Genomic DNA, 27852 nt, shown 5'->3' with positions numbered 1-27852 from the left:
AGGGACTCTTTGTATGCTTTTTCAGAATACCCATCTTTTACATTTGAAAAAAACAGGTAACTATAAGGTTAGCTGTTGGCAGGGCTAGCAGACATTTTATTTTGGACAAAAAAAAAAAAAAAAAAAAGCAATTGAATTGTTTTGTAGCTGAAGGCATAGGCATGGGGAGTCCCCAGGTAGTAAACTCCCCCCTGGGTGGGTTGAGAGCTAGGGCTGGGCCTCAGGTGGGTCTCACGTTCCCTGTGCTACTCTTCTGCTCTCTGGGAGAGCCGCAGGAGGGGCAGGCTGGGAGGGGCTGCCGCAGCTGTTCACTTGGGCAGGACGTCAGAGGACCAGGACACCAGCTTCCCATCATGGGTCTCGATCTTCTTCACAACCACTGCCCTGGTGGTGCTGGTGCGGCTGAAGGAGCTGGAGCCCACGCCAGAGCCAAAGCTGGGGCTTGGGAGGCCCCCATAGGCCGAGCTCAGATCACCTGCATAACCACTGGTGGTCTTCGTATGGATACTCATGTTCTACATCCCAGAGTCCAGCTGGCTCTCCTCGCCCTCCAGCAGCTTCCTGTAGGTGGCTATCTCGATGTCCAGGGCCAGCCTGACGTTCATCAGTTCCTGGTACTCAAGCAGTTGCCACGCCATGTCCTGCTTGGCCCGCTGCAGCGCGGCCTCCAGCTTGGCCAGCTTGGTGTTGGCATCCTTAACAGCCAGCTCCCTGTGCTGCCGACATCTGTGATGGCGGCCTCCAGGGAAGCCCTCTGGCCTTTGAGGCCCTCAGTCTCAGCCTGGAGCCGGCTGATGTTCCGGTTCATCTCAGAAATCTCAGTCTTTGTACACTGCAGGTCATTCTCGTGCTTCCCAGCCAATGTCTGCAGCTCCTCATACTTGATCTGGTACATGCTCTCAGCCTTGGCCTGCCTGCAGTTGGCAATCTCCTCGTATGGCGCCTTGACCTCAGCAATGATGCTGTTCATGCCCAGGGAGCGGCTGTTGTCCTTGGACAGCACCACAGATGTGTCCGAGATCTGGGACAGCAGCTCCCAGATCTCCTCTTCATACAGCTGCTTGAGGAAATTGATCTCGTCAGTCAGCCCTTCCAGGTAAAACTCCAGCTCTACCTTGTTCATGTAACCTTCATCCACATCCTTTTGATGAGGACAAATTCATTCTCCATCTCTGTACGCTTATTGATCTCATCCTCATACTTGTTCTTGAAGTCCTCCACCGGCCCCTGCATGTTGCCAAGCTCCGCCTCCAGCTTCAGCTTCTCCTGGCCCAGAGTCTTCAGCTGCTGCCTAAGGTTGTTGATGTAGCTCTGGAACATGTTGTCCATGTTGCTCTGAGCCATCTTCTGCTGCTGCAGGAGGCTCCATTTAAGTCTCCAGGATCTTGTTCTGCTGCTCCAGGAACCATACCTTGTCTATGAAGGAGGCAAACTTGTTGTTGAGGGTGTTGATCTGCTGCTTCTCCTGGGTGCACACAGCCTGGATTTTGGGGTCCACCTCCAGGTTAAGGGGGCTTAACAGGCTCTGGTTGACCATGATGGCGGTGATGCCTCCCACGCCACTGGCCCCACCATAGCCTCCACCCAGGCAACCTTGGAAGCTGCTGCTGCCCACTAGGGAGAAGCTCGAGGAGCTTATGTGGACACCGGGCCCACTCGTGTAGGAGTGGCTGCTGAAGGCCCGGGGCCCAGGGATGGACACCTTGTAGGACTTCCGGGTCACTCTGATGGACATGGTGGAGGCAGGAGTGAGGGCAGGAAGGCCGAACCAGATGGAGATCCCAGAAGGAGTGGAGAAGCTGCTTCTTGGTCTTGTCAGTTAACTTTACCACATATCATCTCATGACCAGAGGAATTTACAAGAGGGTATAACTTAGATTTATCCACGTTTCTCGTGACCTTCCCTGTGCTGCCTGGAGGGCTGTAAGCAGGGTTTGCTTAGTGTAGCAAGTCGGCGACCTTGCTGTGGCACCTAGATAAGGGTTCAGGAATGCAGCTGCAGAGAATTCAGGGTAAGGGTCAGCTGCACTGAGGGGCCAGTTCCTGGGGCAGCTCGTCCCTAACAGTAACAACATTGATTCTACATCTTACAGATTTTTCTACGAGAAATAAGGCAAGACATAATTTAGTGCATCATTGATGTCTAGCTGCTCACTCCCAAAGCCTGACAAGTTGATGCCATTGCTGTCTGAGGCCGCCTCTGGCTCAGTAGTCAGCTCGTGCTCTTATGCTTCCTCCGGGCTTGTAATACCTTCATGAACGCGTCTTCTGGATTCCCTACAGATGCTTCTTCAATGTCATGTAAGACATAATAAGTCTTTCTGAGTTTCTCTTACAGGGTTTAGCTTGTTAATTTCCTTATCCTTTGTTCTCAAATTCAACTTTCTTGTTCTTCCTTGCCGTAAACAGCCTACCCCCTTCCCATCAGCTGTAATCAATAACTCACATCTGTTCCCTTGGTTACCTGTACCCCATATTCCCCTGAAACTGCATGTCTCACACGCTCCACCTCTGTCCCCCTCCCCTTCTATATTTAAAAAAATATGTACAAGTAGCCAATCGGGTCAGCTCAAATTGTGCAGTCCAACCCCAGCCCATGGGGGAGTAGCACAGAGATAGGGACTGCGTTAAGGATAAAAAACCCCTGGTCTCCTTTGCTCTCTGTGCTCTTGCGATCTTGATTGATGCAAGTGGCACCCTTTTGCAGAAGTAAATTGCCTTGCTGAAAGAATTAAAAAAAAAAAAAAAGATTGGCTTCCCCTTTTAAAACCAAACACAAAACCACTAAGGTATCGGCAGAGAATGAAAGACTGAATCTGTGGTGTGTAGCCAGCAGTCTCTCATTGCCCTGTGGTTCTCACTCTGCTTTTTGCTGCCACTATCCCAGCTGGCCTCCAGGGGGAATACTTCTCTACTGCCCAAAAGTCAGCACAACTCCCTTCCACTCATTGGATTCATGTAGCATTTCCAGTTATTTTTCACTTAGCTAAGTGAGCATGAAAAGGATCTCTACAGAGAATACACAGGCAGCAAAGATACTACAAAATTTATTAACATCAGGTTTCTTATATTATCCTACCTCAGGTCAGCAAACTGCCACTCACAGGCCACATGCAGCTCACTACGTGTTTCTGTGTGGCTAGCAAGCTAAGTGAGAATGGACATGTGCCCATAAATAAAGTTTTACTAGAGCACAGCCATGCCCTTTCCTTTACAATTAACATATGGCTGCTTTCGTGCTATAGTGGCAGAGTTGAGTAGACATGATGGAGACCATCTGGCCCTCGAAGTCTAAAATATTTAATATCTAGCTCTTTACTGAATGTGTTTGCTAACCCCTGCCCAAGATGACTGGCCTCCTAGATGTTCATAGATGTTGCTCCATCTGAGTGTCTAGACCCAAGTCTGCCTCTTCATAAATCCTTAAGTCTTTCTTCTCCACTCTCTTTCCACTTTTTTTTTTTTTTTTTTTTTTGAGCTGGAGTTTCACTCTTGTTGCCCAGGCTGGAGTGTAATGGCGCAATCCCAGCTCACTGCAACTTCCGCCTCCCAGGTTCAAGCGATTCTCCTGCCTCAGCCTCCCAAGTAGCTGGGATTACAGGCATGCACAACCACACCTGGCTAATTTTTTGTGTGTTTTTAGTAGACATGGGTTTTCACCATGTTGGTCAGGCTGGTCTCAAACTCCTGACCTCAGGTGATCTGCCTGCCTTGGCCTCCCAAAGTGCTGGGATTACAGACATGAGCCACCGCATCTGGACTCTTTCCACTCTTTATCTCCCAGAGGAAGACTCAAGACAGGAGGCAGAACAGAAAGCGGCAAACAAATCTTTCCAGTTCATCTATCCATAAACAATATATAGAAGGAAATTGTGCAGGCATGGATGGGATTCCCCTTCTTTGTCAGGGACAGATCCAAGTTATTTCCTTAGGGACCGTAACTCCAAGTTGAGAAAGAAAAGCCAGCTCTGTCTAAGTTCCACACAGGTAAGAGCCGGATGAACACGTTAGGCTGGCAATGGCCAGTTAGGCAGTTGCCCAGGGCAAATCTGTAAGAGGCGCTACAACATCACTGGGAGTGTATCAAGATCAAGATAGGTATCTGCCAGAAACTGATCCAAACTGGAAGAAATATTTTGATAAGCTACTAGGGGAGAGAGTGACTGATGAGATTTAAAACAACAGGTAATCACCAAACTGGCTTTTAAGGTCTGGTTAATGGTAAGGTTTTGTTCTGTTAAATGCCGTGAGCCAAGCCCAGCCAACTTACTTCCTTTTCTGCTCTTCTCCCACACAGGACTTGGCCTCTCCAATGAGCAAACATGGAACACATATTTACAGACACAGGTTTGAAGAGGCACCTAATTATTAGCATGACCATGTCACTCCCCCAAGCCCTATTTATAACTCTACACTGTGGACTTAGTCCAATACAGTTAAAAATATCATGAGAAGGAAGGTGTGAGAGCAATTCAGCCACAACACATCAACACACTAAGCCCGGGGGCTGGCTGATGATCTGGTTGGCGGGGCACAAGTCCCCTTCCTTTCTCCCAGCTCTCTGAAGGAATTTGCAAGTTGGTTCAAGAGGGCAATCTTCCCAGATATATTTTTTCAACACAAACATAATTTATAGCTTAAAATTTTATCTTACTTTAAAGAGGCCAATCTGAGAAAGCTAAATAACATATGATTTCAACTATATGGCATTCTGGATGTTAAATAAAAATTATAGGAGGCTGTTGTTGACTGAGCTCCTATAACTAGGCCTCAGCAGACCACATCAAACCAAAACAGTCACTCATGCTAAGTACCACTTAATCAAACTGAAACTTTAACGAAGCAGGTAGATCCGCAAACAGGGCAGTTTTTCCTGAAAACTTGAGATTACAGTTCACCTAAGTAAGGAAGTCCTCTCTGCATTTTTTTTTTTTTTTTTTTTGAAACAGGTCTTGCTCTGCTCTGTCACCCAGGCTAGAGTGCAGTGGCACAACCATGGTTCACTACAGCCTCAACCTTCAGGACTCAAGCAATCCTCCCAGCTCAGCCTCCTGAGGAGCTGGGGGTACAGGTGTATGCCACCACTCCCAGCTAATTTTTTATTTTTATTTTTTTGTAGAGATGGAGATCTTACTATGTTGCCAAGGCTGGTCTCAAAATCCGTAGCTCTAGCAATCCTCCTACCTTGGCCTCCCAAAATGCTTAGATTACAGGCGTAAGCCACCACACTGGCCGGTTCTCTCTGCTTTTACCCTTTCTAGAAAAGTAACCTGAAGTAATCTGATGTTAATCAATCATTTTTTTTTTCCTACTGTTCTGTTTCGTTGTTCCTTACAAAACCCACTATTCTTCCATGGCCTCATGAAAGTGCTCATTGTATTTTGTAGAATGGATGCTTTCCTGATTCATGAATCACAAATAAAAGACAATTTGCTCTTTAACTACATTTGTTGTAATTTTGTCTTTTGACATGGAAAAGAAAAAACTATGGAGACAGTGAAAGGATCAGTGGTTACCATGGGTTAAGCAGAGGAGAGGGAAGAATAAACAGAGCACAGAGAATGTTTATGGCAGTGAAATTATTCTTTACAATATTGCAATGGTGAATACAAGTCATTATACATTTGTCCAAACCCACAGCATGTTCAACCAAGAATGAACCCTAATGTAAAGTGTGGACTTTGAGTGATAAAGATGTGTCAATGTCTGTTCATTGATTCTAACAAATGTACCACTCTGGTGGGGCATGTTGAAGAATCGGATGCTGTGCATGCAAGGAGGCAGGAGGTTATGTGAAAACCCTCTGTACTTTCGGTTCAATTTTGCTGTGAACCTACAAAGTCTACTCTTCCAGGGCAGCGGGGCAGCAGCGTGACAGTTGGCTCTGAAGAGTGGTGGGTCAGAAGAGACCTCAGGCAGCAAGTGACTTGGGCCATGGCCTCTGACTTAGACTTCTCACCTCCAGAGGTGCCTGAGCCCACTTTCCTGGAGAACCTGCTATGGTACGGACTCTTCCTAGGAGCCATCTTCCAGTTCATCTGTGTGCTGGCCATCATCATACCCATTCCCAAGTCCCACGAGGTGGAAGCTGAACCGTCTGAGCTCAGAAGTGCTGAGGTGATGAGGAAGCCCAAGGCTACTGTTTCTTCTGTGAACAAGAGGCCCAAGAAAGAGACCAAGAAGAAGCGGTAGAAGAGGAGGCCCGAGGAGCCACACAGGCAGGGAGAGGGCCTTGGGGACAGCCCTCCTGGGAATCTATATCCTGTTCCCCCTCTCCATCCCAGGCTCAGGGTCTGAGGAGGCTGTGACGCCCTCTGACCTCAGAGATCTAGACAGTCATGACAGTCCCCAGGCTCCAGCTGGGCAGTCCACCACTTCCTCTTCCTTCTGCTTCTGTGATGGTTTAGAGTCAAGGGGACTGAAACACACTGTGACTGTATTAGGAGGTTTGTTTAGAAGTTGAGTCAGCTCACAGAGTCATATTTTCTGACTTAGTCACGTGTCCAGCCTTGAGTCACCCCCTCCTTGTGAGTTTACACTACATTTTGGAGTCATTATCTAATGCTGACAGGCCCACCCTCTCCCATTATCTGTGCACTACAGATCTCCTGCTAATCAGTCACCTTTTTTGCTGCTGTGTAGACAGAGCCAGGCCTCACCTGTTTGTTTAGGCCAAGACGCCATGGCCATGCAATGTTAGTAATCCCATTAGCTGCAACAGCTAGGCCCAGAAAATGCCTGACATGAGAGCCAGCAGACAGCCCAGGCCAGGGTAGGCAGTGCCTGCTTCTGCTCCATCAGGTGCAGGGGATTTGGCTGAAGGCATGCATGTTTCCTGGGCACAAACTTCCTGAGCTTCTGAAATGGGAGACTCGTCAATTTCAGACCAACCTCTTTTCAACCCTTCAACCCATCATAGCACGTTCAAGGTGTGCCTTTTACTTCCACCTATACATCCCCCATCCCTTCAATTCTTTCATTCCCTAACCAGAGAGAGTTCCTGGGGGAAATGTGGTGAATAAACTGCATGCATGCTGAAAAAAAAAAAAAATAGTCTACTAAAAATTTTTCTCTTACTAAGAGAAAATACCAGAAAGAAAAAAGTTATAGAGGTTTAAAGTACATTTAAAATAACTATTCCAAATGCTAATCAACCAACCTAATTTGGTTCCAGGTTGGTCTGACCCTATTTATCATACTGAAATTCTGAGCCTTATTTATAGCAAACAGCAGCTCAGGGTTACCTCTCATGACTAAGGACCCACGTCAGTCTGAGTTGTTAAGCAAACCCATGAACCCTAAAAACAAATAAAAGTATCATTTGTCAACCATTTACTATACATCAGCGTCTAAAGTAGGCACTCATACACTCTTATCTTCATAATAAACATGTACAGCAAATACCATTTAATAGAAGAAGAAACTAAAGCTCCAAAAAGTGAAATAGCTTTCCTGAGGTCCCACAACTAAGCAGAAGTATGTACACTGAGGAGAGAAACCAATCTAGTCTAACACCAAGGTCTGAATTTTTTGGACTATACTACAATGCCTCATGCTACATATACTTACACATTTATACCAGCTGGTAACTGCAACAACAATAATAATAGTTAAAAGTTACTGCCTGTGATCCTAGTGGGGTAGGTACTATCATCACACCCATTTACCAACAAAGACTCTAAGGCTCATACTCAAATGGCTATTAAGTGGTGGAGAACTGACTCAGAACCAGGAAAGATGGCTCCAGGGTCCATATACTTAGTCATTACCTAGTACTACTATTAACGTCACAACACCATCAATAGTTACAATGTCAGTGCTTATAAAGCAGCAACCATGAAATAGACATGCCGTGTGTGCCTCGGCTAGTTATTTATAATTGATACTTACCATATTTACTATGCTTACTGTACATCAACAAGCCATGTGTCATCAGAGCATGCAAATGACAATATCATCAGTCTCATTTTCTCAGTAAGTTTCTGGACTCCATCATTATACCTGATTATAGATATAGAGATACTTAACCAGGTATAGCTTTTCCACTCCCCAATTCTGCTTCAGACCAATGTCAGACTTTACCCCAGATACAATTACTTCGAATAGAATTAAATGGAGAAAGTTTTTTCAACTATCTTGTTTACAGGCATTGTTTTCTTAGACATTTGGGCAAAAATAAATAAATAGATGTTAAGAAAACATTTATCAAAAACAAGCAAAATGTGGATTAGGATACATAATTATCTGGCAAACTGAGATAAAATGGCAGATAGGAGACAGGACTAACATGCAGCTCCCACTTGGATGAACAGAACAGCACGTGGAGACTCACATTGTGAATTTTTGCTCCAAGAACCACCACAGGAACATACCGGGAAAACCAAAAGAATTCAAGACCCTTTGAAACAAGTGGTTTGCCACTGCAAACTCTGTGAAACAGCCAAAAACTGTGAGTTCCCAAAGTGTGAGAGGGAAAAATGTCTGCTTCCAAACACATATCCCCTCTGGGAACCTGAAAATTCAGATCACGGGAGAAGGATTTAACCTTACCTAGAGCTGAAATGGATTTCAGGAGCCAAGCAAAATATAATAACACCAAGAAAAGAAGCACCAGAAAGAGCGAGTCCCCAGTTTGAGTCCAGGGAAGCCATTTCTGGCCTATCTCACAGAGGTCTTTGGGGAAGGGAAGGCACCCAGCAGAACTGGAGGGGAGTCAAGGGGTGAAGGAAGCTCCTGGCTGAACTTTGTAATATTTTCGACAAGCATGAATTTTCCTGAGCAGAATCCAGGAGCTTGGGGGTGGTGAACAGGAAGAACAGATATGAGCACAGCAAAAGGTGTGAGCAGGTGGGGAGGGGTGAGGCCTGAGAGCCATGTTTGCTTTCTCAGCAGGGAGGCTTATAGCCTGGGGCAGGATCTCAGCCCTGCTCACTGGCTGCCTGGATATAAACTGATATAAAGTCAGTGCTGTTGGGGGGGCACAGTAGGAGTGAGACTGGCCTTGCCGGCTTCATGGAAGATGGGTAAGGCCTGTGGTTTTTTGTTTTTGTTTTTTTGTTTTGAAATGGAATCTCGCTCTGTCACCCAGGCTGGAGTGCAGTGGCGCGATCTCTGCTCACTGCAAGCTCCGCCTCCTGGGTTCACACCATTCTCCTGCCTCAGCCTCCCGAGTAGCTGGGACTACAGGCGCCTGCCACCATGCCTGGCTAATTTTTTTGTATTTTTAGTAGAGATGGGGTTTCATCATGTTACAGGATGGTCTTGATCTCCTGACCTCATGATCCGCCCGCCTCGGCCTCCCAAAGTGCTGGGATGACAGGCCTGAGCCACCGCACCCAGCCAGGTAAGGCCTGTCGGTGCTGGCTTTTCCCCCACTTCCCTAGCCACCTGTATGATGCAGCAGAGGCAATCATAATCCCCCTGGCAACATAATTCCATTAGCCTGAGAACCCCATAGTGGCCATGGCAGGCCCCGCACAAAAAGAGTCTGAGCTCAGACCTGCCTAACCCTGTCCTCACCTGATGAATTTTCTCTACCGGACCTGATAGCCAAAGACAAATGACATAAACCCTTGGGACCTCTATGGCCCTGCCCATCACCTGAGAAACCCAAGTACTCCTCCTGGCCAATGTAGGGCAAGATTATATCCCCCCTTCTACTACTGCAGCTAGTGCTTTCTTGACAGGGCTACCTCCTGGCTGGAGACCAATCAACTCAAACTGATAAAAGAACAACCCTGCTCTAAAGAAGAAAACAACTAATTCCACTGCCTGAAATATCCTGGTTAACCAGAAGTACTGAGACTGTTCACATGACAACTTCACTGCTAGCATAACCAGCATTTGAGAAAGCCTATGCACTAAACGAAGCTACAACCAAGGACTCCCACAGAGGCCGCTTCACTCCCCTGCCACCTCCACTGGAGCAGGTGCTGGTATCCATGGCTAGGAGACCTGAACATGGATCACATCACAGGACTCTTGGCAGACAGTCCCCAGCATCAGCCTGCAGGCCAGTAGCCCCACTGTGTGGCTAGACTCACAAAGGTAATAACAATCACTGCAGTCTGGCTCTCAGAAATCCCCGTCCCTAGGGGAAGGGGGAGAGCACCACATCAAGGGATTACCCCATGGGACAAAACAATCTAAACAGCAACCCTTGAGTTCCAAATCTTTCCACTGAAACAGTCTACCCAAATGAGAAGGAACCAGTTAAAGTAATTCTGGTAATATGACAAAACAAGGTTCTATAACACTCCCAAAAGATCACACTAGCTCTCCAGCAATGGATCGAACCAAGAAGAAATCTCTGAACTGCCAAATAAACAATTCAGAAGGTTGATTATTGAGCTACTCAAGTAGGCCCCAGAGAAAGGTGAAAGCCAACTTAAAGAAATTTAAAAAACAATACAGGATATGAATGAAAAGATCTCCAGAAACAGATATCATAAAGAAAAAACAATCACAACTTCTGAAAATGAAAGACATACTTAGAGAAATGCAAAATACACTGGAAAGTTTCAACAACAGAATCGAACAAGGGAAGAAAAAAAGACAAATGAAACAAAAACTGGTTCTGTGAAAAGATAAACGAAATTGATAGACCACTAGTGAGATTAATCAAGAAGAGAGAAGACACAAATAAGCTCAATTAGAAATGAAATGGGAGATATTACAATTGATGCCACAGAAATACAAAAGATCATTCATGGCTACTATGAACATCTTTGTGTGCACAAACTAGAAAACCTAGAGGAAATGGATAAATTCCTGGAAATATACAATCTTCTCAGATTGAAACAGGAAGAAATAGAAACTCTGAACAGACCAATAACAAGTAGTGATGTTGAAACAGTAATTTAAAAATTGCTGACCAAAAAAAATGTCCAGGACCAGATGGATTCACAGCTGAATTCTATCAGACATTCAAAGAAAGATTGGTACCAATCCTGCTGAAAATACTCCAAAAAATAGAGAAAGAGGGAATCCTCCCTAAATAATTATATGAAGCCAGTATTATCATATACCAAAACCAGAAAAGGACATAACAAACAAAAACTACAGACCAATATCCCTGATGAGCATAGCTGCAAAGAGCCTCAACAAAACACTAGCTAACCAAATCCAACAGGATACCAAAAAGATAATACACCATGATCAAGTGGGTTTCATACCAGGGATGCAGGTACATATGCAAGTCAATAAATGTGATACACCACATAAAAAAGAATTAAAAACAAAAATCATATGATCAACTCAACAGATGCAGAAAAAGCATTTGACAAAGTCTAGCATCCTTTATGATTAAAATCCTCAGCAAAATTGGCATAGAAGGGACATACCTTAAGGAAATAAAAGTCATCTGCAACAAATCCACAGCCAACATTGTACTGAACAGGGAAAAGTTGAAAGTATTCCCCCTGAGAACTGGAACAAGACAAGGATGCCCACTTCACCACTTCTCTTTGACATGGTACTGGAAGACATGGCCAGAGCAATCAGACAAGAGAAAGAAATAAAGGGCATCCAAATCAATAAAGAGGAAGTAAAACTGTCACTGTTCGTTGATGATATGATCATATATATAGAAAACCCTAAAGACTCATCCAAAGAGTTCCTAACCTGATAAATAAATTCAGCAAAGTTTCGGGATACCAAATCAATGTACACAAATCAGTTGCACTCCTATACACCAACAGCAACCAAGCTGATAATCAAATCAGGAACTCAACCCTTCTACAATAGCTGCAGAAAAATAAAATAAAATACTTAGGAATATACCTAACCAAGGACATGAAAGACCTCTACAAGGAAAACTACGAAACACTGCTGAAAGAAGTCATAAATAACAGTAGCAAATGGAAACACATCCCATGCTCATGAATGGATAAAATCAATATTGTGAAAATGACCATACTGCCAAAAGCAATCTACAAATTCAACTCAATTCCCATCAAAATACCATCATCATTCTTCACAGAACTAGCAAAAGCAAACCTAAAATTCATATAAAACTCAAAAAGAGCCTGCATACCCAAAGCAAGACTATACAAAAAGAATAAATCCTGAGGCATCACATTACCTGACTTCAAACTATACTATAAGGATGTAGTCACAAAAACAGCATGCTACAAGTACAAAAACAGGCACATAGACCAGTGGAACAGAATAGAGACCCCAGAAATAAAGTCAAATACTTACAGCCAACTGATCTTTGACAAAGGAAACAAAAAGATAAAGTGAGGAAAGGACACCCTATTCAACAAATGATGCTGGGATAATTGGCAAGACACATGTAGAAGAATGAAACTGGATCCTCATCTCTCACCTTATATAAATATCAACTCGATAGATCAAAGTCTTAAATCTAAGACCTGAAACCATTAAAAAAAATCTAGAAAATAACATAAGAAAACCTCTTCTAGACATTGGTTTAGGCAAAGACTTCATGACCAAGAACCCACAAGCAAATGCAACAAAAACAAAGATAAATAGATGGATCTAACTAACCTAAAAAGCTTCTGCACAGAAAAAGAAATAATCAGCAGAGTAAACAGACAACACACAGAGTGGCAGAAAATCTTCACAAACTATGCTTCCGACAAAGGACTAATATCCAGAATCTACAAGGAACTCAAACAAATTAGCAAGAAAAATCAAATAATCCCATCAAAAAGTGGGCTAAGGACATGAATAGACAATTCTCAAAAGAAGATACACAAACAGCAGAAAAATAAAAAAAATTTAACATTACTAACTATCAGGGAAATGGAAATCAAAACCACAATGAGATACTCCTTTACTCCTGCAAGAATGGCCATAATTAAAAAAATTAAAAAAAATAGTTGTTGGCATGGATGTGGTGAAAAAGGAACACTTTTACACTGCTGGATGGAAAGTAAACTAGTACAACTAAGGAAGACAGTACGGAGATTCCTTAAAGAACTAAACGTAGAACTACCATTGATCCAGCAATCCCACTACTGGGTACCTACTCAGAGGAAAAGAAGTGATAATATGAAAAAGACACATGGATACACATGTTTATAGCAGCACAATTTGCAATTGCAAAAATATGAAACCAGCCTAAATGCCCAACAACCATCAAGTAGATTTTTTAAATGCAGTATATGTTATACATAATATGGACTACTACTCAGTCATAAAAAGGAACAAAATAAAGTAGAGTTGGAGACCACTATTCTAAGTGAAGTAACTCAGGAATGGAAAGCCAAGAATTGTATGTTCTCACTTATAAGTGGGAGCTAAGCTATGAGGATGCAAAAGGCTTAAGAATGATATAGTGGACTCTGGAGACTTGCAGGGAAGGATGGGAAGGTGAGGGATAAAAGACGACACATTGGGTGCACTGTATACTGCTTGGGTGATGGGTGCAACAAAATCTCAGAAATCACCACGGAAGAACTTCATGTTACCAAACAGTGCCTCACGAGGTCATGGTTTTTTCCTGATAAAGTGTCCCAAACCTTCATTCCTGAAGGGTCTGGGCCATTTGTAGTCCTGCCCAGATTGGGCTGTTGTAATTTCCCATTGACCTTAATCTCAGGGCATGGTAATACTATGAGACACCCCAAGGGATCTCCTGTATTCCACGCATACTCTTCCTTATCTCCATTGTGGAGCAGTAGACTGATTTTGTCTTGATAGTCTGGGTCAATCACCCTAGCCAACACTGTAACTCCCTTCTTAGCCTGTTGACTTAAACATAGGAGGAGCCCGAAGTGTCCAGGTGGCAATCTTAACTTCTAGTTTAATGGAATCATTGTGTCTCCTGGTGGCAACATTTCTCCCTCTGGAACTAAGACTTCTAGACCAGCAGAACGTAACGTCGCAGGAACAGGAAGCAAAAATTTTGCTAGTGGATCACTAGGGGTGATGGTGAGTGGTAACACTTCCACTTCCATTCCTTGCTTCCTGGACCTATGAATCTTGGCTATGGGAGAAACAGTACCATATATTGAATGCTGATTCAGAGCATACATGGTCTTCCGGAGAACTTTGCCACAGCCCTGAAAAGTATTGTCACCTAGTTGGCATTGTAATTGTGACTACAGAAGGCCATTCCACCATTCTATCAATCCAGCTGCTTCAGGATGATAAGGAACATGGTAAGACCAGTGAATTCCATGAGCATGAGCCCACTGCCACACTTCTTTAGCTGTAAAGTGAGGGCCTTGGTCAGAGGCAATGCTGTGTGGATTACCATGATGGTGGATAAGGCATTCTGTGAGTCCATGAATGGTAGTCTTGGCAGAAGCATTGCGTGCAGGATACGCAAACCCATATCCAGAGTAAGTGTCCATTCCAGTGAGAACAAACCTCTGCCCTTTGAATGATAGAAGCGGTTCAATATAATCAACCTGCCACCAGGTAGCTGGCTGATCACCCCCAGGAATGATGCCATATCACAGGCTCAGTGTTGGTCTCTGCTGCTGGCAAATTGGACACTCAGCAGTGGCCATAGCCAGGTCAGCCTTGGTGAGTGGAAGTCCATGTTGCTGATCCCATGCATAACCCCATCTCTGCCACCATGGCCACTTTGTTCAAGGGCCCATTGGGCAATGACAGGGATGGCTGGGGAAAGAGGCTGAGTGTTGTCCACAAAACGAGTCATCTTATTCACTTGATTATTAAAATCCTCCTCTGCCAAGGTCACCCGTTGCCAAACCTGGAGGCATCACACTACCTGACTTCAAACTATACTACAAGGCTACAGTAACCAAAACAGCATGGTACTGGTACCAAAATAGAGATACAGACCAATGGAACAGAACAGAGCCCTCAGAAATAATACCACACATCTACAACATCTGATCTTTGACAAAGCTGACAAAAACAAGAAATGGCGAAAGGATTCCCTATTTAACAAATGGTGCTGGGAAAACTAGCTAGCCATATGTAGAAAGCTGAAACTGGATTCCTTCCTTACATCTTATACAAAAATTAATTCAAGATGGATTAAACATTTAAATGTTAGACCTAAAACCATAAAAACCCTAGAAGAAAGCCTAGGCAATACCATTCAGGACATAGGCAGGGGCAAGGACTTCATGACTAAAACACCAAAAGCAACGGCAACAAAAGCCAAAATTGACAAATGGGATCTAATTAAACTACAGAGCTTCTGCACAGCAAAAGAAACTACCATCAGAGTGAAGAGGCAAGCTACAGAACGGGAGAAAATTTTTACAATCTATCCATCTGACAAAGGGCTAATTAATCCACAATCTGCAAAGAACTTAAACAAATTTACAAGAAAAAATCAAACAACCCTATCAAAAAGTGGGCAAAGGGCATGAACAGACACTTCTCAAAAGAAGACATTTATGCAGCCAACAGACACATGAAGAAATGCTCATCATCACTGGCCATCAGAGAAATGCAAATCAAAACCACAATGAGATACCATCTCACACCAGTTAGAATGGCGATCATTAAAAAGTCAGGAAACAACAGGTGCTGGAGAGGATGTGGAGAAATAGGAACACTTTTACACTGTTGGTGGGACTGTAAACTAGTTCAACCATTGTGGAAGACAGTGTGGCGATTCCTCAAGGATCTAGAACTAGAAATACCATTTGACCGAGCCATCCCATTACTGGGTATATAGCCAAAGGATTATAAATCATGGTGCTATAAAGACACAGGCACACATATGTTTATTGCGGCACTATTCACAATAGCAAAGACTTGGAACCAACCCAAATGTCCATCAATGATAGACTGGATTAAGAAAATGTGGCACATATACACCATGAAATACTATGCAGCCATAAAAACAGATGAGTTCATGTCCTTTGTAGGGACATGGATGACGCTGCAAACCATCATTCTGAGCAAACTATCCAAGGACAGAAAACCAAACACCGCGTGTTCTCACTCATGGGTGGGAATTGAACAATGAGAACACTTGGACACAGGATGGGGAACATCACACACTGGGACCTGTCGTGAGGTGGGGGGCTGGGGGAGGGATAGCATTAGGAGATATACCTAATGTAAATGAGGTTAACGGGTCAACAGGTGCAGCACACCAACATGGCACATGTATACATATGCAACAAACCTGCACATTGTGCACGTGTACCCTAGAACTTAAAGTATAACAAAAAGAGGGAAAAAATAAAAAATAAAAATAAATAAATAAATAAATAAAACTGTTGGGGGCATTAGCCACATGCACAGCTGTCAAAAAAAATTAGTGGTTATCTCTGGAAGTGATGTTTCCAACCTTCTTCTTCTTACTTATCTATATATTTTGATGTTGGCATATAGAGACTATCTAAAAAAAAAAAAAAAAGAAGCAGCAGCTTCAAAACTTACACCAGTGAGAAATTCCACAGAAAAGCTGAGAACATTCCTAACAAGGGTCCCTTTATCCATGCACTTAACATATCATATGGAAATTAATCTGTTTTCTGCCTCACTAAAGTGGCCTCCCACAAAATAGGAACTATAGTCTCACTCTCAATTTCTTTTTTTATTCCTAACACCTATTATACTGTGTGGCATAATAGCAGGCTGAGGGCCGGGCACAGTGGCTCATGCCTGTAATCCCAGCACTTTGGAAGGCCAAGGCAGGCGGATCACCTGAGGTTGGGAGTTTAAGACCAGCCTGACCAACATGGAGAAAGCTTGTCTCTACTAAAAGCACAAAATTAGCCAGGCATGGTGGCACATGCCTGTAATCCCAGCTACCTGGGAGACTGAGACAGGAGAATCTCTTGAACTCAGGAGGCAGAGGTTGCGGTGAGCCGAGATAGTACCATTGCATTCCAGCCTGGGCAACAAGAGCGAAACTCCGTCTCAAAAAAAAAAAAAAAATAGCAGGCTGAAGGAATAACTTTTCACAGAGAACCCAGAAGCCTCTCTAAGAAACCAAAGGTTTAGATTCTGTACAGAAAACCCGGAGTCACCTATGAAATAGCCAAGACTAGCCACAGAATCTCTCATTAAATACAAATTTCATTTAACCAGCTCAGATAAAAAAATCCTGGTATTTTCCTGCACCTCCCCCTTCTCTCTCCCAATCCATTAACAAATCCAACTGAAGAAATCCTCTTGTTTCTACATGTAAAATGTGTTCTCACAACCATTCTCACCATTTCACTGCCACCATGCTGGTCCAAGCCAGAAGTCATCTCCTGCCCATACGCAGACCAGCAATAGTCCCCTGGTTGGTCTCCAGGCTTCCACTCTCCTGCACTGTAGCCTTCACACAACAGAGTGACTTTTAAAAAGGCAAATCTAATCATGCTACTCTAAGCTCAAAGCCCCCAGTAACTTCCCATCACATGTAGAATAAAAGCCAAAGTGTTTCCTATGGCTCACAGCCTTCCATGATGTGCCCTAGACTTTGAACTCCTCTCCTTCCCTCTGGTTCCCAGGTCTCCAGCCACACTGGCCTGCTGACTATTCCTGAAACTTGTCAAGCTCGTTCCTGCCTCAGGGCCTCTCTCCTCCCCACTCCTGTGTTTTTCCTCTTTGCTGGAAATGCACTTCTCCTTAAAAGTGACCTTTCAAACAGGTCTTTTTGTTTAGAAGTCACCTTATCAAAATACCTATCTTGAACCACTTTTAAAAAAATAGCAATGCTTTCCTACCAGCCTTCACTGTCTCTTCCTTTAACCTGCTCAATGTTTCTTCAATGCGCCACCTGCCATTACATTATTTATTAATTTGGTATATGTCTATCTCCTCCATTAGAATGTCCATTAGGGAAAGGACTTTGTTTTCTTTACCACTCGATTTCAAGTACTTAGAATAGTGCCTGCCACATCAGAGGTACAAAATAAATATGAGATAATTAACTAGGTGAATAAATAAACAACTGAATGATATCACCAAGATATGTTTCAAGTTCTTATACAAACACAATATTTGGCCCAGTGTCTACTATAAACCGTACAATATTTCCTGAAGTCAACACCAAAAAGGGATGTTATAATAAAGCAGATGGGATAACAGTCTCACATTACTGAATAACGATACTGATCCGATGTTGATGATTGCTTCTTTACTTTTTTTTTTTTTTTTTTTTTGAGCGAGGGTGTCACTCTGTTGCCCAGGTTGGAGTACAGATCATGGCTCACTGCAGCCTCAACCTCCTGGGCTCAAGCGATCCTCCCACCTCAGCCTCCTTAGTAGCTAGGACCACAGGTGTACACCACCACGCCCAGTTAATTTTTTAATTTTTTGTAGAGACAGGGTCTCGCCAGGTTGCCCAGACTGGTCTTAAACTCCACCTACCTCTGCCTCCCAAGTGCTGCGATTACAGGCATGAGCCACTGTGCCCAGCCTGATGATTATTTTCAACAGGCCTTGTGTTTCCTAAGCCCCAAAATCCTTCCCATTTCTCATCCCACTGTCATTTGAGACCCATATCTACCTGATTGAAACCTCAAGGTTTTTCTAAGAATTTATGAAGAGAGTTAAGAAATCTCTTCAAATTGTTCCTGTAAGGAAGTTATTTCATACTATGAGCAAATTCATTTTCATTAAGTATCTGTTGTAACTAAACGTTGTTTCTTAGCTCTGTAATATGGCACAATAATCTGACTTAACTGAAGCCACTCATTATTTCCCATTGGCTTAATTCTTTTTTTTTTTTTTTTTTTTTTTTTGGTAGAGATAGAATCTCTCTATGTTGGCCATGCTGGTCTTGAACTCTTGGCCTCAAGAAATTTTCCCACCTCGGCCTCATAGACTCTTTCTATGTTGGCCAAGCTGGTCTTGAACTCCTGGACTCAAGGGATCCTCCTACCTTGGCCTCCCAAAGCTCTGGAATAACCGGCTTGAGCCAACATACCAGCACCCATTGGCTTAATTATTTCAGTAAAATCAGGCAAGGAGGAACCCTACAAAATAAACACAGGCATTCTCAAAGCAGATATAAGTGAAAACTCAGAGTATACTGTGGTCAGCTGTGGTCTCTATCACAAGTAGTTTGCCAACTAAAAATAAAGTACTAAAGTTTGGGAATGATTTACTCTAAAAATACATTGGACAATGGTCAGTGTCATTTACAACACTCACCTCCTTTCTGATACACATCTCAGGGAAAAAAAAAAAAAAAAAAAACTACTAAGTACCAGGTCAGAAATTTTGCATAACCCTAGGTGACCACCTTGTCATGGAAATAAACTTAGCAATGGTGCTCCTGAAAGTCAACCACAGTGCTTCAAAAACACATGATTTTTAAAAACACCAAAGTAAGCATACCACATAGTATAGAGACCAGGCTATGGAGTTGAGACCACTTGGGTTAAAATTCCATTTCTTTCCATTTAGTTGCTGTCACCTTCCTAATTTCTCTGTGTTCCATAATTCCATATTATCCATAAAATTCAGATATGAACACTTATCGTATAGAGTTGTTATGAGGATTGGACAATATATGCGTCCCACAAGTAGATCAATTACAAGTACATTTTGCCCCAAGTAAAGACAACACGTGGGAACGCTGTGCAAGAGGGAATAGCAAAAGCAGTTGCAGGGTGGAAGTCAGTCTGCAAACCTATGCGCGCAGGCAGCCAAACAGGAAAACGTTCCCCACAAGTAGTCTGTAAATTGGAGACTCCATTGGGATACACACACACACACACACACACACACACACACACACTCCCTGAGAGGAAGTAGCACCTTTCTTCATCACCAAGTTAGCCTTAAAAATTATTTACCCATTATTAGCCACACTAGCACTGACAAACCCAACTTTACTCTTGTAGGTCATTCTCCACAACGTCTGTGCTGCGTCAATCCCAAATCTGACTCCCTGACGCTTAACAGCGAAAATAAAAAACCGAGACATTACTCTTAGAGTTAACCCTTACTTAGCAAAACGCTGTTGTCCCCTGTGGCGTGCAGATAGTAGAGACAGTAATTCCCGACCTTATGCTTGTCAGTGACAGCATGCCCTTTGTATACACGCTTCAGCAGAGAACGACTGCAGTAAGTAAACTGCTAGTAGCAACACTGTTCCTCTATCTAAACTTCCGCTTTCCAGAGTTACTGATGTCCCAACATGGGTCGGTCGCTCAGTCTCCGTCAAGCCCCTACCCCATAGCTTGGATATTTCCCCCCGCAAATCACAAGATGCAAAGGGAAAGTTACTGCCAAACCGACGAGAATGGCCCAGAGCTGGGGGCTGCCAGGCGGTTCCTGGGCTCCTCTCAGCACCAGAGGAAGGCGGGCGCAGGCTCGCCGCGGGTCGGCCGCACGCCATACCTGGATCAGGCCCTGCTGGAACAAGGCGCTGTGCACGCAGCCGGGGACCGCCCCGGGCAGCTCCAGCGAGCCGTTCCCATTGCAGATGCTCCAGTTTCCCCGCAAGCTGTAGCTGAGCGCCGCGGCGGTGGTGCCTGCACCGCACAGCGCGAGCAGCAGGAGCAGGTGGAGGGGCATCCTGAGAGCCCGCGCCACTGACATGTGGAGGGATCGAAAGACAGCGCTGCAACGGAACCAGCGGGGAAGCCACTCACCCCCTCGGAAGGAGACGAGGCTTTAGGTCCCCGCCCCGGCCCCGCCCCTAGGTCAGCTGAGCGCTCTCCGGGCGCAGCCGCGGGCGGGAGGGGAACGAGGAGGCTGCGCCTGCACCCGCTGGAAGCCGGGCGTCGCGGGTGCGGGAGCTGCAGCCCCAGAGACTAGCTACAGGCTGGGGGGCATTGCGGTCTGAGTCCTCTCTCAGCGCTTCTTCCCGCCGCCTCAGTACATACAACTGGAGGCAACAATCTTGCAGGGTAATTGGGACATAAAGATCCCTGGGCGCGCAGTGGTACAAAGCCTCGGGAGATCAGAGACCGACTGTACGTGGAGACCATCTGTACGTGGAGACCATAGCTGGAGAGGCCCCTCACTCCTTCAGAGAACCGAAACTGGGAGACAACCCACCACTTCCCTTCCCCCAAATTTACACAGACCCTCGTCTACCTGGTAGCGTAACACTCACCCCGCTGCAGCTCAACTCGCGGGTCTCAGAGCCTACCCCGCCCTTCAAAGAGTAAACAAGTACTGGCAGTATCTCCATCAAAAGGTTGTTCTGAGGGCTAACCAAGAAAATGCAACTACAGCATGCAGCATGGAGCCTGGCCCAGAGAAGGCACTCACGTTAGCTATTGTTACTAGCGGCCTACGTCCTTATGTTTCATAAAGCCCCACGGAGCTTTCTGAAGTTCTGGAACCTGCACTAGGCGCAGCTGAGTTTAAAATCCTCTGCACTCACTAGCTGTGGGACTTGGGCAAGCCGCAAAATCTCCATCTCCGTTTCTTGAAGTTTTCAAGTTGTTATAAGTATAAAATGAATAAACATATGTGATCGTCCGTAACAATGCCAGAGTACCCAAGAAATAGCACGGACTTATTTCGGGTCTTGTAGTGAAATGGTCTACCTGAGTCCCATTCTTGCAAAAGGATGTAACAGTAATCCTAGAAGTTAAGAGGGAATTTTACATTGCATAAAATAGACTGCCTTTCTCCTGTGTTGACGCTATCTGCCTTATATTTATGCTTCGGAAGAAGTCCTTGAAAAGAAATTTTCTTTCTTCAAATCTGAGCTTTGTTTTGCCTTATAATGGCCTTGGAATTGCCTGATTCTGCAGACACCGGGCAATATCTTACTTTGCAAAGTCAGCATTATTTACAAGCCCTGAATATATTGGCTCAAAGGACAGTATGGATTACCCAACCCAAGCTGCTGGCTTTACAGATGAGGGAACTGAGTTCAAAGAGATCGGGGCCAAGCGCGGTGGTTCACGTCTGTAATCCCAGCACTTCTGGGAGGCCGAGACGGGTGGATCATTGAGGTCAGGAGTTCGAGACCAGCCTGGCCAACATGGTGAAACCCTGTCTCTATTAAAAATACAAAAATTAGCTGGGCGCGTGGTGGCACGTGCCTGTAGTCGCAGCTGTTCAGGAAACTGAGGCAGGAGACTCCCTTGAACCCAGGAAGCAGAGGTTGCAGTAAGCCGAGATGATGCCACTGCACTCCAGCCTGGGCTATAGAGAAAGACTTAAAAAAAAAAAAAAAAAAAAATCAGGCGACTTGCCTGTCACATAGTGGCAGACAGGATTAGAACCCTCCTCTTCAAGGTCCTACTGTCAGAGCCCAATGATACTACAGGGGAAACGCTCTCACTGCTTCAAAGCCTTCCTCACTCACTCCAGAAGCATTTTTACCTTTGATAGAAACAAAGCTCTCAATTCAAATTATATGCCATAATTCATGGCATTAAACGGCTAGCCATGGTCTGTGCAACACTGATAACACAAGGTTTATGGCAACAAGAGCGGCAAAGGAATTTTTTCATAACTCCCAGAGATTTCATTAAGCCAAATCAGAGGAAAATTCATCCTTGATGATACATATGGATATAGTCTGTTGTATTAAGGAATACTAGGCTGGGCGCGGTGGCTCACGCTTGTAATCCCAGCACTTTGGGAGGCCGAGGCGGGCGGATCACAAGGTCAGGAGATCGAGACCACGGTGAAACTCCGTCTCTACTAAAAATACAAAAAATTAGCCGGGCGTGGTGGCGGGCGCCTGTAGTCCCAGCTACTCGGAGAGGCTGAGGCAGGAGAATGGCGTGAACCCGGGAGGCGGAGCTTGCAGTGAGCCGAGATTGCGCCACTGCACTCCAGCCTGGGTGACAGAGCGAGACTCCATCTCAAAAAAAAAAAAAAAGAAATACTTAAGAAATATAATTTTTAGAAAAACAATAATAGAAGATTCTCATTCCTCCTTTCATTCCAGGATGCAAGCATAACATCATTTAGGTTACTTCACATTGACAACAGAGAACATCAAAGAATAATCAAAGCCCTAATAAGTACTCTTCCTAAAATTGCAATTGGCACAGATGACATGATGTTTTCATTTTGTTATAGGATAATTTTTGTCCATGATTTTCTGGTAAATAAACCTTATTTAGAGATATTCATAAAACTTCTCAACTTATGTAATTTAAAGTCATGATACCAAATGCAATCTTTAAAATAGTTGTGGGTATCTTTAACTTACACTGTATAAACAGATTTCATTTTGATCATTTCATTTGATGCTTCCCAAAACTTGAATTATTTAGAACAAGTGACAGTTCCCTGGTTTAAAAAGATAAATAATGCCCACAGTGATTAAATGATGTGTAGGGTCAGTATCCTGTCACAACAGACCAATGGAGGTAGTTAGGCCCTTTGCTATATGACAACACTTCCTTCATATCTAAATATATAAAATTGGTAAACTCATTAGAACACCATGGTATATACCAAGGCCAACGATATTCCAATCCCATGATATATTACAGAGGTTATAATAAGGGAAAGAAAATGAAAGAGTAATGAGATGTGGAGTGGACATTTTCCTTTAGACTCACAGTGTCTGATTAAACCCCAGGACTGGGGATAATAGGCCATAAGTATCCTGCCCAAAGGTTTGACATACTTCCCCAGAGTTTGAAGCCCCAAATGTTAGAACAAAGAGAGAAGGTAGTGGGAACTATGTACACCACTAGAATTTGGTGTGTCAAGGATGCATGTGCATGAGTTTCCTATAAACCAAGAGGACACCGTAGGAACTAACCAGGCTTGAGCCAGTATAATGGGACTCTACCCAAGAGAGTCCAAGAAGTCAACTAGAGGACACATGGCCTATGTCAGCAAACTGTGCAGTAGAGTATTTCCCTGGAGAAGCCTCCAAAGAAGAACCCACACCATCCCTCATTAGGCATTACAACCAACCTGAGAAGGAAGGCAGGCCCAAAGCATTGGAGAGAATGGAGATGTGTAAAGCAAGGAGGGTTGTAAAAAGAGACCACCCGACTTCTCCACTGCCGTCCACCAGCCACAGGTTAATTCTGAACTAGGTGGGTGGGGGAAATAAATGTTTGAGTTGGGTATGAGACTAAAATTTTAAATTGAACTGTGTTTAATTTTAAAATTCATGAGAAGTTTGCCTGTTTGCTACATTGTAACATTTCTGGTAACAGAAGGAAAGTTATCTCTCAATGACTTAAATGGAAAAGTAAAATGCATATTTTAATATCATTGTCAATGTTATTGGGTCATCTGGGGGTGAGAGTGAGGAATAGTGATCAGGTTGTGGACTACAGAGCTTGAGTTATGAACCATACAGTTAAAGCTCTTTACTTAATGGCGTAAAGACCTCACTGCACCTGATACATTCTGTTTTAGGTCATATACAACATTGAAAAAAAATCAACAACATAGGGAGCCACAGAGAAAATATCAACAAATTCCAAAAAGTTGCTAGCATGGAAAGCAGCATTCTTTATCATAATGTAATAAAATTAGAAATAAGAAATAAAAAAGGATAAACCAAACAACCCACTTATTTGGAATGTTAAATATATATATATATATATATTTTACATTCCTAAATAATGCATGGGTCAAAACAATAATTGATTTCCAGTCTCTGGCCTGGCATGTAAGGACCTTGGAAGTCATCACTCTATCCTAAAAAACAAGTAAAAAGCTGCACAAATTGAAAATAGACAACTCTTCTTAGATGAGTCAAAGAAGTGAGGTCACAGGGCAAACTGCTGCCCCCAAAATTAGAGATGTAGACAGGTAGATACAGGCAATTACAACTTACCTGAGTAGACCACACACACTACCCCCCAACCATTGTCCCATAGCTGAAATCTCAGTGGGAACCCGTACAGAGTAGGAAGACCTGGACTATAATTGACAAATTACTGGAGGACCCATATGCATGAATTTGAGAGTTAAAAACTCCAAGGAGGCCCAGTCTTAGGGGAGCAGCTGTGATTTTGTAAGTTTGCCTCCAGGAGCTCCACAATGCTCTCATAGTGAAGACTGAAGAAAAATCCTCTCGTGTTTCCTGCAAGGGAGGAGGAAAGTAACTATTCTGAATGTGCCAGAGATTCTGTGCTTCTTAACAAGACCCACTCTCAAAAGAAACAATTTTACCAGAGCTGAACCAACTGGGATTTTATCAGAGCCTCGCCAGCCTGGGAGAAGGAAAATACCTAACTCCAGCCCCCCATAGACATTCTGCCCCATCCAAGGGGGTGAAACATAGCTGAGAAGCACTGTGAAGTTCACAGTCCAGGGGACTGGGCTCACTAGATGACTGAGACCTAATCAGAGGACAATAGACCATTTTCCCTCTCCCAACACCTTGCCAACACATCACTGAAGGCCTATTTATGGCAATTCCTTTCACCCAAGATGTCATGTATGGCTTTCAACAAAAATTTACAAAGCCAAAGACACAACTTGGAAAGACAAAGCAAATGCCAAAACCAAACTCAGATATGGGAGGAATGTCAGAATTATCAGTCCAGGAATTTAAAATAACTATGATTAATATGCTGAGGGCTCTAATGGAAAATTTACACAACATACAAAAACAGATGGGTAATGTAAGCAGAGACATGGAAACTCTAAAAAATAATAAAAAATGCTAGAGATGAAAAGCACCATAACAGAAATGAAGAATGGCTTACTAGTAGATGGAACATGGCTGAGGAAAGAATCTCTGAGCTTGAGGGTATGTCAACAGAAACTTTCAAAACCAAAAAGCAGAGAAAAATGTATGAAAAAAATGAACGGACTATCCAAGAACTGGGGGACAACTACAAAAGATATTGTCAATGAAAAGAGTCAAACTCTATAAATATTTGAAAAGATTTATTCTGAGCCAAATATGAATGACCAATGGCCTAAGACACAGCCCCAGGAGATCCTGAGAGCATGTGCCCAAGGTTGCCCAAGGCTACACAGCTTGGTTTTATTTATTTCAGGGAGACATAAGACATCAATCAACACATGTAAGATGCACATTGGTTTGGTTCAGAAAGGTAAGAAAATTTGAAGTGGGGGCTTCCAGGTCATAGATGGATTCAAGAATTTTGTTCATTGGCAATTGGTTGAAGGAGTTAAGTTATTGTCTAAAAACCTATAATTAATAAAGGGGAATGTCTGGGTTAAGATAAGGGGTTGTGGAGACCAAGGTTCTTATTATGCAGACAGAATCAATAGAAGGGATTGTTTCTTATCTGACTTAAAGAGTCTTCTATGAGTTTTAAGTTCTCTGTTTTAATGTTAATGCTGGCAGGTATGCCTGAATTTCAAAGGAAGAAGGGTATAATGAGGCATGTCTGACCCCCACTTCCATCAGGGCCTGAACTAGCTTTTCGGGTTAACTTTGGAATGCCCTTGGCTGAGGGGAGGGTCCATCAGTCAATTGTGGGGCTAAGAATTTTATTTTTGGTTTACAATATAATATACATGAATAAAGAATACTAGAAGGAGAAGACAGAAAGGAACAGAAGACATATTTGAAGTAATAATCACTGAGAATTTCCCCAAAATTAATGTCAGACACAAAGTCACAGATCCAGGAAGCTCCAGGTACATCAAGCAGGATAAGTGCCCAAAAAACTATACCTGGGCATATCATATTCAAATCAAGGATTCAAAAAAATCTTGAAAGAGGCCAGAGGGAAAAATCAACTTACCTATAGAGGAGCAAAGATAAGAATTGTATCCAACTTCTCCTCAGAAGCCATGCAAACAAAAGGAGAGTAGAGTAAGATATTTAAAGACTTGCAAGGAAAAAGTGCACCAACTTACAATTCTGTGCTCTGCAAAATTATTTCTCAAAAGTGAAGGAGAATTAAAGACTTTCTCAGACAAACAAAAATTTAAATAATTTATTGCCAGTAGATCTGCCTTGAGAAGAATGTTAAAAGAAGTTCTTCCAAGAGAAGAAAAATACTATAGAAAATTAGAAAATCAGATCCATATAAAGAAAAGAAGAGCATTAGAGAAGGAATAAGTGAAGGTCAAACAAAAACTCTTATTCTTGCCAAGGCATGCTGGTTCATGCCTGTAATCCCAACACTTCGGGAGGCCAAAGCAGGAGGATTATTTGAAGCCAGGAGTTTGAGACCAACCTAGGCAACAAAACAAGACCTTATCTCTACAAAAAAAAAAAAAAAAAAGGAAAGAAAAAAAGAAAAGAAAAAACAACTCTTATTCTTCTTATCATTTATTGACCTAACCTATAATAGCGTGCTCAAAATAGTAATAGCAACAATGTGTTTGATTATCAAAGCTATGTATAAGTGAAATGAATGATAGCAATAACACAAGGGGTATGAGACAAGAATTAGGAATATTTTATTATTATAAAGTAATGAAGCAGTACAGTGCTATTTAAAAGAAGATTTAGGTTCGGCACGGTGGCTCATGCCTGCAATCCCAGCACTTTGGGAGGCTGAGGCAGGTGGATAACCTGAAGTCAGGAGTTCAAGACCATCCTGGCCAACATGGTGTTTAGTCTCTATTAAACATACAAAATTAGCAGAGCGTGGCAGCATGTGCCTGTAATCCCAGCTACACAGGAGGCTGAGGCAGGAGAATTGCTTAAACTCAGGAGGCAGAGGTTACACTGAGCTGAGATAGTGCCATTGCACTCCAGTCTGGGCAAAAAGAACGAAACTCCGTCTCAATCAATCCATCAATCAATAATTAAATGCTGATTTACAGCCAGGTGCAGTAGCCCATGTATAAATAAATAAACAAATAAATAAATAAATAAAAGCTGATGTAGCGCCAGGTGCAGTGGCCCATGCCCGTAATCCCAACATTTTGGGAAGCTGAGCTGGGAGGACTACTTGAGCCTAGGAGTTCAAGACCACCTTGGGCATCAGAGTGAGACCCCATCTCTACACAAAATAGAAATAAAAAAAATTAGCTAGGCATGGTGGTGCATGCTTGTGGTCCCAGCTACTGGGGAGGCTGAGGAGGGAGGATAGCCCAGGAGATTGAGACTGTAGTGAG

The 27852-nt window shown here is 43.4% G+C and overlaps 2 protein-coding genes and 1 pseudogene across 7 annotated transcripts in view; 1 reads left to right on the top strand and 2 right to left on the bottom strand.

The window, feature by feature from the left end:
* The window catches only part of MANBA (mannosidase beta), a 113912-nt gene extending 93376 nt beyond the window's left edge, over positions 1-20536 (bottom strand). Inside the window, exon 1 of one of the 6 annotated variants that reach the window (XM_055296891.2) lies at positions 20251-20536. In XM_055296891.2, coding sequence (XP_055152866.2) covers positions 20251-20451 — 201 coding nt within the window. In that variant the 5' untranslated portion in view covers positions 20452-20536. Of the gene's footprint in view, positions 1-1114; positions 1168-5959; positions 6042-7890; positions 8400-20250 lie in introns of those variants that run through there. The other 5 variants (XM_063611146.1, XM_055296893.2, XM_055296896.2 and 2 more) reach the window with 5 other exon arrangements.
* Positions 309-5948, bottom strand: LOC129492056 (keratin, type II cytoskeletal 8-like; annotated as a pseudogene).
* LOC129492058 (protein MANBAL-like) lies at positions 5935-6196 on the top strand. Its single transcript, XM_055296899.2, has one exon. The coding sequence runs from the start codon at positions 5935-5937 to the stop codon at positions 6190-6192; it is 258 nt and encodes an 85-aa protein (XP_055152874.1). The 3' UTR covers positions 6193-6196.
* Positions 20537-27852: the final 7316 nt, after the last annotated feature.

The sequence above is a fragment of the Symphalangus syndactylus genome, chromosome 10, assembly GCF_028878055.3.
Source record: "Symphalangus syndactylus isolate Jambi chromosome 10, NHGRI_mSymSyn1-v2.1_pri, whole genome shotgun sequence".
NCBI lineage: Eukaryota > Metazoa > Chordata > Mammalia > Primates > Hylobatidae > Symphalangus > Symphalangus syndactylus.
The sequence above is the reverse complement of the archived record's forward strand: the minus strand, read 5'-3'. Positions and strand labels throughout refer to the sequence as shown.

Excerpts from the sequence above, each read along its gene's own strand:
- LOC129492058 (XM_055296899.2), top strand. The coding sequence starts at position 5,935 with ATGGCCTCTGACTTAGACTTCTCACCTCCAGAGGTGCCTGAGCCCACT.